General features: G+C 46.4%; 1 protein-coding gene across 1 annotated transcript; it reads right to left on the reverse strand.

The window, feature by feature from the left end:
* Positions 1-384: 384 nt before the first annotated feature.
* LOC131584235 (palladin-like) lies at positions 385-6,002 on the reverse strand. Its single transcript, XM_058849136.1, has 7 exons — positions 5,919-6,002; positions 4,592-4,664; positions 3,251-3,313; positions 2,564-2,705; positions 1,927-1,950; positions 1,231-1,350; positions 385-647 (listed from the first exon to the last, which is right to left on the reverse strand). The coding sequence occupies exons 3-7, from the start codon at positions 3,311-3,313 to the stop codon at positions 385-387; spliced, it is 612 nt and encodes a 203-aa protein (XP_058705119.1). The 5' UTR covers positions 4,592-4,664; positions 5,919-6,002.
* Positions 6,003-14,317: the final 8,315 nt, after the last annotated feature.

Genomic DNA, 14,317 nt, shown 5'->3' on the forward strand with positions numbered 1-14,317 from the left:
GAAGGTGACAAGGTACAACAGAATTGTATCCTGAGATTTCCCAAGTACTGTGATCTTTGCCTCATTTTCTGCTGTGGAGCCAAAGGTCTCCTAGAGGACAATTATTTGGGGTGATGCTTTTAAGTTATTCACAGATAGACACTCCTGCAAATGACATCAGACCCTTCCCTGATGCTTTAGGTGTTTACACACTTGGTCAAATGGAGCCTGTGCTGTGACCTGCGAGGCTGGTGCTGCACATTGTCATTGTCACCCAGGCAAACAGCTCAGGCATATGATCCCTGTCAGGGTAAGGTGCACTGGAGTGTGCAGCTGGGATCACTGGACTGTTCATTCCTTAAGTGTTGTAAAAAGCTGACCCAGGGATGTAATTGTTTCTCTGTCTTACCGCAGAGGTGAAGCCTGAGGTGAATTTTCATAAACTCCATGGAAGTCTTCAGCTTGGCTCTTGGAGTTCTTCTGACTAAAGCTTGTGGCTGCTGCTCGGGTGCCCAGCCCGGGGCTCTCTGGGCTGTAGGATGGCAGAGCAGCTGCCCCACGGTCCTTGGCTCCTGCCTGGCTGTTCCTGGGGAGGGTGGGCTTCTTCAAGGTGACCTGCATAGCTGGCCTGGGGGCAGCACCTCCAAAGGTTTCCAGCTCTTTAGCTCCTGGAAGTAGAATTGTCCCCATGTCAGGTAGGAAGCAGTGGTGGCTCACCAGTACAGCACTACAATAACAGGGGATGGGAAACTGGAACGTGAGCAGGTGGATGAGGCTCATTCTGCTCTGCACAGACTGAAACCTGCCCAGCTGCATAAGCCAAACCTGACTTCTGGCCAGGGCTGGTGAGCTCTGGGTACATGCCAGGTGCTATTCTGGTTGCAGATGGCTTCCAGCATGAACCAAACAGGTCAGGTAGTACTATAAACAAGATATACACACAGCCAATATGTTGGGCCAAGAACCCCAGAGGGATGAATCTTAGGGATGAGACTCCTCTGAGAGAGGGAACAGCATCTCCACCTTGTCATCTTTGACCCAGGGAGAAGAGGGACCAAAAGTAAAAACACAGAACAACTTGCATCCAGCTTTGAGAGGTACCCAAGCAGACTGCATTTTTGGGGCATTTCTCTTCTCTTGAGCCTACGAAATTGTTTGTAGGCTTGGGAAATATCTGTGATTCTGTCTGATGTTGAGCAGCAGCAAATTCTTGTGTGCTTAGTTGCTCAACACAGAAATTCATATGCTTACCTGGGGAAACAGAGAGATGTGCACTGGATGCTGCAGACCCAAATTCATTTTCAGCAACACATTTAAATATTCCAGAGTCTTCTGGAAAAGCTTCTGTAATAACCAGGGTGCAGACTTCCTCTGAAATAAGAGATTCAGGCATAATGTACCACAAGAGGCAAATGTTAACCTGTAGGAACTGCTCTTTTCATGACTCTTTACTTAGTGATGGGGATTGGCACTAATAAAGTGCAAAAAAGTGATGTAGAGAGCATAGGAAGTCAAGGGGTTTAGAAGAAGCAAGATTAAAGAAGACTCTTTCTGTGACATTAATGAAACACTGCACATTTTTTGTGGTGGGTATTTTGTTTGTTTGTTTTTTGCTGGTTTTGTTTTGTTGTTTTTTTTTTTTTTTCTGAATTCTCTCTTTTCTTGCACAAATTTAAAAGATTATAGGTCAGAATGGTTGATATGCTTTCTCTTAGCACAAGGTTCTCTTCATTGGCTGAATGTAAAAAGATTGATACCTTTTCCCAAGTGTTGTGGAAAAAAATCAAGGCCTTTTGGGTGCCTGCAGCAAAATTAAGAACTTGAAAGCTCTTGGCCTGACTGACTATTGTCTTCTGGCTAGCTTTGGACATTATTGTTTTATTTTGGATGAGGTGGGAAGTACTGAGAGTGGGGAGGAGTCTAACAAAAAATGCACAGTGTACTTACCAGGAACTGCTGAAGAACAAGCCTCTGCTCAAGATAAGAGAGAAAGAATTTAAATTATTATAATGTCAGAGTGGAAAAAACCAAACTCTTCAGCCCTCACTCCCTTTCCCACCTCAGCTGTCACCCTGGTTACAAGAGAACCATCTCCCTTTCTGTCCATCACAAGGAATAGTATCTGGATAGGGAAAGCTCAGGTGTGGTGGGGGAACCTGGTGATACAAACACCTCTCCATTGAGATGATGCGCAAAGAGCTCTACTGACTTTGGAGTTGGTTGCTGTGGGTTTGGGCCTCTGGAGCTCTGACTGCATGCCTGGGAGTATAAGAAATTGCTTGAAATAAGGTTATGCTCTTTTTGCCCTGAGCTCATCAGTAGTTCTGGTATATGGTGATAATGCCTCCATGGCTCAGTAGGGCTGTCATTAATAACTAACAGCCTGGAATCTCCCCTGTTGTGCCTGACCCACTCATGCACTGCCAGAGGAAGTGCAGACTGTGCGGCAGCCTGTGACTTTGGGTCATCTGATACTGTAAACTTAACTCTGCTTCCATGAATGATCTGATTTTTATAGCAGTTCTCAATCCTGTCTTATCCCTGTCCCCAGAAAAATCTGTACATAAAGTGCAGCAACACCTACTTTTCCGCAGTATTCGGAAATCAGCAGAATCCACAATCTGATCATATTCCCTGTACCAGTGAACCTGCAGGGTGGGTGTGGAGTGAATGCGACACTCAAATACCACCAACTGACCCTTGGTAGCTCTTATGTTTTGTAGACCCTGGAGGAGAAAATATTTGTGTTAAATGTCTTATCTAAGTATTTCCCCATTGGAGCATTTATTAAGAAATGATACACCCTTTGGTGAGGAAGATGGTCTTGCCTGTACTTTCAATTTTACTTACAATAATTGCTTGAATTCTAAATGCAGTTGCAGTGGGTTGTGAGTGGAAGTTTTTTCACCAGAAGGCCAGTGCTCATTAAAGCCTCGCTTGTGCATTTAAATAAAGATACAAATGCAGGAAAAACATCTATTCCACTGGATGCAATGTAATAAGGGCGGTTACAGTGTGAGATTTCCACTTCAGCCTCCTTTGCAGGAAATAAATGAGATGAATTCCTATAAGTGGTTCTGTCTGTCTGGATCGTTTACCAATTAAGATATTAGTTTGATAGCATAGCTAACAAAGTATGCTGGCTTTTTTGAATTGTAAATGAACCAATGTTCCAGCCTAGAAATACCTTCTGATGGAAGAAAAAAATGCAAAGTCTAGTGCTGGTAGTTGCAGGACAAGTTGTGTTGTTCAGACAACTTATGGTCTTTACCTTTGTAAACACAGGTGTGGTTCCATAGGCAGACCCAGTCAGGCTCAGAGAGGGACTCTGCATCTAGATGGCAAAGAGAAGAGATTTTTATAGACTGAGTTTTTCACATGCAGAAACCTGGCTGTGTTGCTGGCACTTTACTTTGAAGAAGATTCAGAGTGTTTTATCTGCTCTTCATGCTCTGGGCTAGTAAATACCACATGGAGAGTCTCCTCCACTCAGGTGCTTCAAGAGGAAACAACTCCCTGGCCTGCAGACACCAAGTTAGTGGGAAGAGGAGCTGATAACCTGTAAATGTCGCTTGGAGCTTTAAGCCAATTACTTGCTCACATCTTGCAGCCTTTATGTAAAGATCAGTGCTGCTGCCAGTAGCTGTCCCCTTCTACAGTGATCCTGACCTGGTTTAGCTGATCCCAGGTCTGGAATTCCCTGGCTCATGTCATGTCTGTGGTTGTTACAGTGAGGCTGAATGTACAGAAATGAGCAGGATTTTTTCTACTCTCTCCTGATATCCTGTGTTAAGGCTCAGCTGTCACAGAAGTTGTAAGGCCAGTTAAGTCTCTGTAGAGCAAGAAAGGCAGTTTTGAGATTATCAAATATTTGCAGTGCAAGATATGTCCTTATTCCATGGTGAAGTGTTGATGTGCACTCATCTCTGTCTCATTTAGCTTTAGAACTATGTGTCTTGCATATAAATGTGCAACTGAAGTGTTTGGGTTTGTTTTGCTGTGACACTGGCCTTCTTCTTATAACCTTATTTTTTAAATAACCCATGTTTTCATCTTTTTCTTTCCCAGCCTGGCTTAAGATGTGGATCTGTCCCTAGGTGTTCTGACTTCTCCAGCCCTTGGCCACAAAAGTGCTCTAGTCCAGCTCTCTGTTCTGAAGTGAATCTTTGAAGCATAACTGTGGTAGCCCCTTGGGCATCTCCAGCCCTGTCACCTGCTCCATCAATTCTTGGCAATTCTGACTAGGAAATGTTCCAAGCCAGAAAGCTTAGGGTCCAGACCTTGATATTCATGCTGACCCTTGCCTCTTAGACACTTGCTGAAGATGAGCCTGAGCTGATCCTTGTAAAATATTTCTAGAATGCTACAAATAATAATTTAAAACATATGTAACCCGCTCTTTGAGTGTCAGTAGATAAGACTGAATTAAAGTGGTGTAACTCTAGTGAACTGAATGATTATAAGAGACTGCACTGGCTGAGGAGCCAATAGACAGAAAAACACTGGTGGCTCTCTGCTTTTACCTAGTGTGTGGGGAAAAATAAACAGGGCAGGATGGAGACAGGGGCTTTAGGAGGCTTAGTATACTTGATCCAACAATATTTATACTTACTGTGACATTCCTCTGGCCCTGACAGGATGCTGAGACTTGAAGGAGACTTAGCCTTTGGATTTACCCTAAGAACCTGGAGAGACAAACATAAAGCAGTGTGTGTTTAGAACTATCTCATTTTCCTTACAACACAACAATGACTGTTTTGTGAACTGCAGGTTGGGGTCACACAGAGGTGCCAGAGGAAATAGAAGCATCCTGAGCATTTGAGAGTAGTTCAGGTCACCTCCAGAACATAGAGACACTTTAAGATTATTGATACAAACCTCTATAAAAGACCCAAGTTAGATGTGAAACCTGGCTTCATGCTAGAACTAGGGTTTTTCCTGTATTTGGATGGGAAAGTCTAAAAAATCCCTTGTTACTTTAGCGAAAGTGAAACTGGAATCTCAGCTGCTAGGCTCCTCTGCATGAAGACTGCAGCATACCAGATTGACAGAGAAAAAGTAGTTATTGAGATCTTAATAGCTCACCATGGTAAGTAAAATTTACAGATTTCATCTTTGCTTCCCTTTTGCTAGAGCAAGAGGGATTGCTCTTGCTGGTGTACTACAGGATGCCAACTCTACTTCTCCTGGGGCCACCTGCACCAGGACAGAGGCCAGCCTGGACAAACACCCCACAGGAACAGCGCTGTTGTCACACACTCTGCTTCTGGAGTGAGCCTTAGAACTGTGTCTCTGGTGAGGGATAGCAGCAAGTGTGACACATGGTGACAGTGCTCCTGTGCCTGTGTGCCTACAGCTGTGGGGAAGGAATGGAGCCTGGTTTGCCAGCCAGGAGAAGACATGGAAATGCCTGAACTGGCATTCTGCTGGCTGCAGGAGCTATGGAGGTCCCCTGCTGCTCTCTGCTGTGATGCAATCCTTGTGAGCAGATCCATGCCCTGGGATTTGCATTCCCCATCCATTAGGGCAGCTTCCACCCTCTCCTGCTCTTGGCACCTTTGGCATCAAATTTGATGTTGCCTGGTAGCTGATGTCGTGTACAGCCCTGTGTCTGTGCCTGAGCCTGTGGATGTGCAGACAGCACCTGAAGGTGTTGGCAGATGTTTGCAGTGCTGCTGTTGAATGCTCAGTTGCTAAGGCCACTGTAGTGATCCCATGTGAGCTCCTTGCCTGAGCCACTGCCTGTGTGGCAGTTCTCCTTTGTGTTTGCCATCTGTGGAGAACCAGATGTGAGATATGAGGTCTGGCACCTAACTCTCTTTAAGGCTGCAGCTGTTTTCTGGCACCCTGACAGTGGTCTAAGTCAGAAGAGTGTGGGTGTTTCTTCAGGGTTTGGATCTTACCCATGTTGATTTCACATGGTAGGGTTTGGCACTTACAGCACTTCTTAGATGTTACGTAGAGTAACTGCAAATTTGAGATCTTTTAGCTGACTGTCACCCTTTCTGGGAGTCATTGGTGGAGTTACAGATGGGTACCTGTGTAGAGACAGAGACACCTCAGCAGAGTGGGATTTAGTTACCTTGAAGAGGTCAGTAGGCTACAAATAACACATAAAATAAAATCAATGTACGTGCCTGAACTCCTCAGAGGCTTTGCATAACTCTTTGGTGCAAATAATTTACTTGAGATCTGTTTTCTTTCTCTTCTGCTTTCCGGCACTCTCCAAGAGTGACACCCAATTACCGTGATGGATATTTTGCAGTCTGGTTGGATTTGCCTGGTTAAAATAAGAACATATCCCTGTGTGTCTCATTCACACCTGCAGTGTGTGACTGAGCCCTGAGGGCCCCAGACACAGTTACCCAGGGACTTGGACCACCCATGGCCTTCATATTTCTAGCTGTTGCTCTTGATTTATAAATGTCTCTCAAGCAGTTCAAGGATGGCTCCTGTCCAAGGTTATATCATGAGGCCATCAGCAGGGCTGTGCTGTGATGCAAGAACTGTTGGATAATCCCAAACCCTTGGATGTGGGAGCCGGGCCTGGGAAGCCAATGTTTTTGAGTTGCCCTGGGTTCCCACTGCAAACCAATCCTGGCTGAACTCCACCACATATTCCTGTGGTGCTGGTTACAGTGCTGCCTTCTAGTCTATCAGGTAACAGTTGGTATAGTCAGTTTTCAGGACCTGGAATATTGGATTATTTGGGTTTTTCTGTTTTGTCTCCAAAGTCAAAGGGTGATGAAAAATCAGATGTGTTCAGATTATGAAAGAAGTTCCTGGACTGATATATCTGCTATAAAGAGTGTCCCATGCACCTGAGACACCATTAACAAAAGTGGATTGGAGGATCATTGCCCCTTCTTTTTCTGGACAACAAAAGACTTCATTATCCTTAGAACTGCCATCACTCTTCATGTTCCACTCTGTTTCCAAGGCCATGATCAGTCTGGATTCACACAAGACGTGCACAGAAACAGAGGCCACAGAGGTTGCCCTGTGCAGTGGTCAGAGCGGATTGTGGCCGTCTGTGGTTTAGGACCACAGCACAGTGAGGTGCTGCAGGAGGCATTGGACACACTCTATCTGGAGTGAGGAGCAAGGTCTTGGAGAGATGTTGCTCTACTGAACTGAATAAGAGCAGCTCCTGACAGGTTTCCAGTATGATGAAAGAGGCACTGAACTTTAGCACTAAGCAGGAATAGCACCAGCTTATGAATTTGTGCTCAAGAGAGTTACTCAGTTGCATGGCATTAGTTCCTCGATGCGATGATTGCTGCTAAGACCTCCTGACGTGGCAGAGACCATGGCCAAGGGATGGTGGCTGTCAGGGTTGCAAGTGTGCCTGGCCTGATGCCCTGTGACACACCAGGCAGTCAGTGTTCCCACAGTAAATGCAGGCAGCTCTATGTGGGCTGCTGCAGCTGCCAGTGCTTGAGAAAGGCTGGGTTAACCTCTCATCAGAGCAGATCCTGTCTGTTCAGCTGAGTGAAGACCCCATCACTGGGAATTCTGATTGTTCTTGGCTGCTGTAGGTGTCTACAAAAAAGCAGAAGCCATCCTTGAAATCCACGTTGCTGGTTGCAGCACCTCTGTCTGTAGACACATCCTTCACACACATGGTTCACATTAGATGCTCTGTTCTCACCTCCTCTTGTGTGGTCCTTCTATTTCACAGTTTGCTTCTCATGAGTGTGTTGGATGCTCTCACAGTTAATATTAGATTTAGGTAAAGGAGAGTTCATGGGAACAGATAAAAGGCTTATGAGCTTCAGCACTGTGTCACTGCTTTAGTCTGAATTCCCTGGTTTTGATTGAGACCTAATGACCTCAGGGCTGGGATATTTAGTAAACCAGGAGACTTTCAAGCCTGCTGAACATGATGGCTCGTGCTGCTTTATAGAGTGGAGTGTATTTCAGAGACTAAATGTCCTGAGGGCATTTGGGCACTGGCTGCAATGCTGACTAGCCCTGATATTACTAATTGGTTTCAAATTGTTGAAATAGTGGGCCTCTGTAGGAGGCCAAAGCTGTCCTGTGTGTGTGTCTCTCCAACTGAGCAGTAAAAATGAGCGGAGGTCATTCAGCTTCCAAGAAAACAATGGAAAGTCACTCTTAGGGTATCTGTTTTCTCTGACGCATCTCCTTTTCCTTACGAGTGGTGCTCCAGGCTTCTGTAACTATCAGTTCTCAGACTTCTGAGATCCTGATCCCACATCCTGAGGAGCTCTGTGTGTGACCTGCCCCTCTGTCTGTGTTTGCCTTGCTAAGCAGAGAGGTTTTCTACAGCAGGTTAGCAGACTGTTTTCCCTGTGAGGGCGCTGAGGCCCTGGCACAGGTTGCCCAGGGAAGCTGTGGCTGCCCCATCCCTGGAAGTGTTCAAGGCTAATCTGGAAGAGGCTTGGGGCAACCTGGTTTAGTGGAAGGTGTCTCTGCCCATGGCAAGGGAGTTGGAACGAGATGGTCTTTAAAATCCTTTCAAACCCAAACCATTCTGTGATTTTATGAGTCTGTGAAAAGTCATCACCCTACAATTTACGCCCTTGAAAGAATATCTAGCCAAGGTTTTACCTTGGTGAGTCATTCTAGCAGTCCCAGTGTCTCATGTAAATGTCAGCCTTTACTTAGTGTAACTCTAGATCTTTGTGGACAGAATTAGATTCAGCCAAATGAAGAGTCCAAGGACCTTTGCAATCCAACACCAGAATGATTACAAGGTACATACAGATCATGCTGTTGACACAAACCGTAATGACGACATTCTGGCATTACCTGAATAGTTGACATGACTGCAGAATTATGCTATATGCAACACTAGGACAAATTTAATACAGGGCTAGGAAAGTATTAAATCTGCACGGAGCTCTTTTGCCAGGTGTTTAGATCATGGAAAACACATTAAATCTGTTTTAGGAACAAGACAAGCATCTGCTGGATCTGAAGTACATTGCACTGAAAAGAGTGAGTGTAGAGGGGAGGAGTACATTTTAAAATTTACACTTAGAAGTAAGGCAGAGCTAGACTCCAACATCACATTAATGTACTATCTTGTCTTTATTTAAAAAAAAGGCTTGAATAGACTTGATAACACTCAGCTTACAGTCACTTTGAAAATGATGCATTTTGCAAGCCATCTGCAAGTACCTGATGGTGCTACTCATTTTCATAGAGGTGTTCAAGCTTTGGGAGTGTGTGCTAGACACTTGGGTATCTCGTGGCACTACTCTGTAGGGCTTAACAGAGATATGAATAGGTCTGCAATGAACGAGACTCTCCCAATGGCAGTGGGCTGCAGAAAGCTCTGTCTGGAGCTGCATTTCTTCTGTGCCATATGGCAAAACAGGGAAATTGTCACCACTTCAGTAGTGAGCTCTCTAGTTGTGAGTTCTTTAGTGGTGTGAATGTGTGATTATAAAGTGGCTTCTCTGTTGCTCCTGGGGTGTGAATAATGAGACTTCTGTAGGAAGCGAGAAAAGGGTGATTTTATTTGCTTCTTTTCCTACATTCCAAGAATCCTGAGAAGATCAGTTGGATTGCAGAGACAGTTGTGATTTGTGGAACGATTTCTTAAAATCACTGCTCTTCAGGTGGGGAGTGGGACAGGTCTGTGTCAGCTGGGATATTCTGAAAATACTCAAATAGCTGCAAAAGGTTATTGTAGCCATCGATAAGGTATTCACAGAAACTGCAGAATCCTGGTTGGATGTGAAGCTTGCTAAAAGTCTTTCTAAATTGCAGAAATGCAGCTGAGTGTATTTCAAAGACCTGTTTTATTTTTGGCATATTTTCAGAACATGTAGCACCAAAGAGCACAATATTAGAGTAAAATTTTCAGAGTAAATTCTGTGAATTCCGCTTTTAATGCTTTCCATGAGGCAGGTTGGAGATTTGCATCTCAAAATTGTGTCTGGCACTCCTGTGGGCATTTCCATACACATTTGGGAAGGGCAGGAAAGTGTGCTGACTTTCAAGGAGTGGCTCCCTCTGGAATTAGCAGAACAAGCATGGAGACCAGCATGGCTGCTGGAATGAGTGTACTGTGTTTCATGCTTCAAAGTCACTGCTAAGTTTAAGTTGGGTTTGTCCAATTTACAGAGCAAGAGATGCAAAGAAAAGGGCATCAGCACTCAGAATGTAATGGCATTTGAGCAAAAGCAGCCTTAATATTGGAAGAAGCACAGCAGAAGGCTTAATTTTGGAACTACTTAAGGCGCATCCCTGATGAGATGGTGACAAACATACCCAGTGTGTGGCTCATGTGGCTGTGAAGCCTGTGGGCTGTTGGTGCAGGGGTGCACATACTCAGGGTACTTGTGCTCACAGGCACAGCTCCCACGCCAAAGTGCAGTGTCAAGAGATGGGGCCTCAATGCCTGTCCCTTCAAATCTCCTTTTGGTTGTCTGGAAGGTGCCAGGGGGAGAGCAGAGTCCCTGGTGGGGCTCGGGGGCCGCCTAGCGAGAGGCTCCCCATGGCCTCAGCAGCCCCATGGGACGTGCTGGGCAGGACAGGCCCTTCATCCAGCGGCTGGGAGCAGCTCACGCACCACGGCTGGGGAGGAATTAATTTTATCCCTTACATGATTCTTCTGAGCACAGCTGTTTCTCAGGGCTGGAAAATCCTGGCTTTCCCTCCCCTTATTTGGATAACAGCTGAACTGCCGACAGATATTGGACACTTGAGTCAAACTGGAGTTCCTAGAACCAAGTGACTAAATCCCCTTTTAAGCACCGACATTAAAAGACGCCTAGAGCTTATTTTAAGAGATGCTAAGCTTCCACTTGAAGTCATGAGGCTCCATACTTGTTGAAGTATATTCGTGTCAAACAGAAATCCTGCTAATTTCCTTCCTTTCTTCCCTATTAAAAAAACCCCTGCCCTGCCCCATTTCTCTGCATGCCAGAGCATTCCAGAGATGTAGAAGGATTTTGAGCCCAGACTGCCTGATGTGAGAGGCCTGCAGGCCCTGGGATGAAGGCTCTGGTGCCCATGGCTGTGACCTGCAGAGGATGTGCATGTGTGAATATAGGCAACAGCATTTGGGGAGCCCCTGGGCATCCTGTGGCACCTGCCTGCTGCTTTGTGCTGTATCTTTGGCATTCACATTGCACAGGCACATCCCAGAGGCTGTTTAGTGGATGCTGGGGGACCCTTATGTGAATCCTATGGGGCATTCAGTGTCATGGAAAGAATGTTGTATCAAGAATCTGTAAATGCTATCTCTGCAGTTAGGATGCTGTAACAAAGCTAGACAAAATTCTTTCCTGAAAGCTGTGAGGGAACACCCACAGTCTCAATCTCCAGGATTCCCACTTCCTAAGAACTCTGTGTTAGTGCTGAGCTGGTGCACTGGGGCAGGGCTGGGCTGCACTGTTCGTGTACAGCTCTGAGCCCCCGTTCCCCCCTCGCAGCCGCTGGGACATCAGCTCCTCTTGCTGCACAACCCTGCCTGTGCCTCAGGAGGGGATGAATCCCACCCCAGCTCTCCCTTTCCCTGCAGACTGCTGGAGGCTGTTATTCCCATTCCCACACGGATGCCTGCAGGTAATGATGAAGCAGAGCCTCAGCCATAATACAAAAACTCACGGTCTTTTTCTTTTTTTAAGGTAGAAAAATGTGCCATGCACTGTTCAGCCAGTGAGTGAGTTGGCCTCCCCACCGTGGCCCAGAGATGACTCAGCTGCAGGTCAGGGGGGGATTAAGTTAAGAGGGCCAAAGAGGAGGGTGAGAAGCCTCCAGCTCCATGCAGGGCACACCTTCCAAGGAGGTGGCTCTCATTCCGGCAGGCTCAGGAGATGGGAACTGTGTGATCAGTGCATGTAACTGTGACTCATGGCTTTGCTATCTGGAGCCCCAAGGATGACTCTGCTGCCGTGGCTGTACCCTTACGTCTGCACTGGCCACAGAACACAGCGAGTTCTGATCTCCACTGGCCCCAGACCACACCTGTTATGTGTGTCCTTCCTTCAGGAAGAAGGTATTTTTGTGAACAGCATGCAGGAATTGCAACTGCTACAGCATCCTGTAGCACAGGATGTCTTTGCTATAGTAGTAATTACCAAAACAGAAAAAGAGCCTTTTCTGTCCCCAAACATCATGGTTTTACTTAGCTGATTTCATTTGCATAGAAATAAAAGGAAAGTATATCCTCAGATGGGAACACATTCAAATGGGATGTCTATAGAGTGACAGCAGTAGCTATGTTGCACTCAGATGCAAATAGGAATGTGGGGTAGCTTTTGCAGAGCCTGCATAACATTTTTCTCCAAAGTGTTATGCAAAGCAGCACGTGCCCTGCTGTAGCTTCTGTCATCTCCTGTCACACAGGTGTGCCTCAAGTGGTTACTGACTGGTGGTCTGATGCTTCTGCCATCTAAACCTGAAATCATCAAAGCTGGCAGATCCAGAGGTGAACCAAAGCTCCTGAGCCTGAAATGTTTGCTGTCTTGTCCCAGTTCACATGAGGCTCCTGAGCTGCTCATGCTGCTGCTGCACAATGTGGGAGGCTGCAGTGAAGGACAAGGGAGTTAGTTGTGCTCCATGGGAGCTCCTCTCAGATAATGCCCCAGGCAGGGGAGCTGTGCACACAATCCTTCAGTTACCAATCACCTCACATCTCTGCCCTCGGTGAATTCTGGCCTAAAGATCTTGTCCTAGTCCAGCTCCATCGGCGCTGCTCACCAGTGCTCACAGGCAGTGCCAGCACTTCCACAAGCAGAGAGAAGTCTGTGGGTGAGATCTGAACGAGCACAATTAAACAGGAGCCCAGGATCCCCCTGGAGTCTGTTTGCTGTGAGGAGTGCTTTTTAAAGCTCTCTTGTCTCTGATTTCTCTGACATGCCAGGAGATGTTTTTAGCTTACTGGTCAGAGAATTGTCTGTGGGGCTGCTGAGAGGTGGTGCCAGTGTCCCGATGGTGGTGGTGCAGGGTTCTGGCCAGAGGTGCCTTCCCAGAGGCACACACCATTGTTGGCATTCCCCAGGAGCTAGGGGGTTTTGTGCTGAGCATGTGAACCACAGCAGAACTGCTTGGCATCAGAGATGTGTAAACCTGGCTCCCTCCATGTGCAGTGCTGTGGGCTGGGCAGCCTGGGAGTGGGGAGGAGGGAAGGATGGGGTCTCTGTCCAGCTCCTGCCCAAGCTAGAGCAAAGCTCTTCCCTCTGCTGCCACCTGAGCAGCAAAATCATCTCAAGCACCTTTCAAATGCTGGAGCAGGCTGTTAGTGCTGTAGTGTGAGGGTGGCAGAGAGGGAGCAGGGGGTGCAGCTGGTGCCAACACGAGGAGGGCATTTTCCATATTTTTCTCCCTTGCATTGGCCTTGCAGAGGCTAAAGGGCTACTGTACAGTGAGGCAGAGCTGGGACTCTTAAATACTTGTTGAGGTACATCTCTGTACCTACATCTTGTTCAGGTCTTATCTCTGATTTCTTCACCAGAGAAGCTGGGGCAGCTTCAGCATCTAAAAGATAATTTCAGCCTACAGCAAGAGAGCTGATTCAACAGCAAGGCTCATGGTAATTATCTAAAATTGCTGGGAGCCAAAATGCATCATATAACCAAGTCAGGAAGAGCAGTGGTCAGAGCACTGTCAGCCCATTGCATGTGCTGCAGTGTCACCATAAAACTCAAAGCCTCAACAGGGCTCAACCTGTTGCACTGTAAAATGTGGTAAAGAAAACTATTCCTGTCTGGAAACCTTTACACAGAGCGTAAATCATGTATTTAAAAAGTACAAATAATCAGAATATTGCTAAGCGCTGTAGTTTGGAAGCCTGTGTGTAGAACTAAGGTGTAGACTATGAAGCCAATTCCCCAAACCATCATTGTTCAAATTGCCTAAATTAACCTGTCACTGTACAGTCAAAGGAAGCTTTTTCTAGGGAAATAACTTTACAAATCCCAAGCCATTTCACAGAAAATTGAGCTGGCAGAAAGCATTGCATAAAATTAAATAACTCGCACAGATGCATCTTGAATGAAAAATAAGTTCTGGTGATTATTGTCTGTACCCAGTAGGTTTCAAGACTGCACCATCCAAGCCCTCCGAAACACCTCCTGTGACAGTGCCATGTGCCACACCCTGTGTCCTAGGAGGAGGAAAGGCTGGTTTCAATGAATGCTGTGGCATTTGGGCTCCCACAGACTCCCTTTCCCAGCAGGTGCCAGGCAGTGACTGATCCCAGCCAGGAGCCCATGCGCAGATGGGCAGTGGCTGCACAGCCAAACCCCCCCAGAAATAGGATCAGGCTAATTTTAACTCCATGGACAGCATTTGATATGGAAGCAGCTGGTGTCATACAAAACTCTGGGCCTGTCGACCAACCCGAGTGCATCGCTAA

This window comes from Poecile atricapillus, chromosome 13 (assembly GCF_030490865.1).
Source record: "Poecile atricapillus isolate bPoeAtr1 chromosome 13, bPoeAtr1.hap1, whole genome shotgun sequence".
NCBI classification, from domain to species: domain Eukaryota; kingdom Metazoa; phylum Chordata; class Aves; order Passeriformes; family Paridae; genus Poecile; species Poecile atricapillus.

Coding starts and splice junctions, on each gene's coding strand:
- LOC131584235 (XM_058849136.1), bottom strand. CDS start 3,313: ATGCAGAGTCCCTCTCTGAGCCTGACTGGGTCTGCCTATGGAACCACA. Junction 1,951..2,563: donor TTTCCGAATACTGCGGAAAA/GTAGGTGTTGCT, acceptor TATCTTGAGCAG/AGGCTTGTTCTTCAGCAGTT. Junction 648..1,230: donor ACATCTCTCTGTTTCCCCAG/GTAAGCATATGA, acceptor TTCTACTTCCAG/GAGCTAAAGAGCTGGAAACC.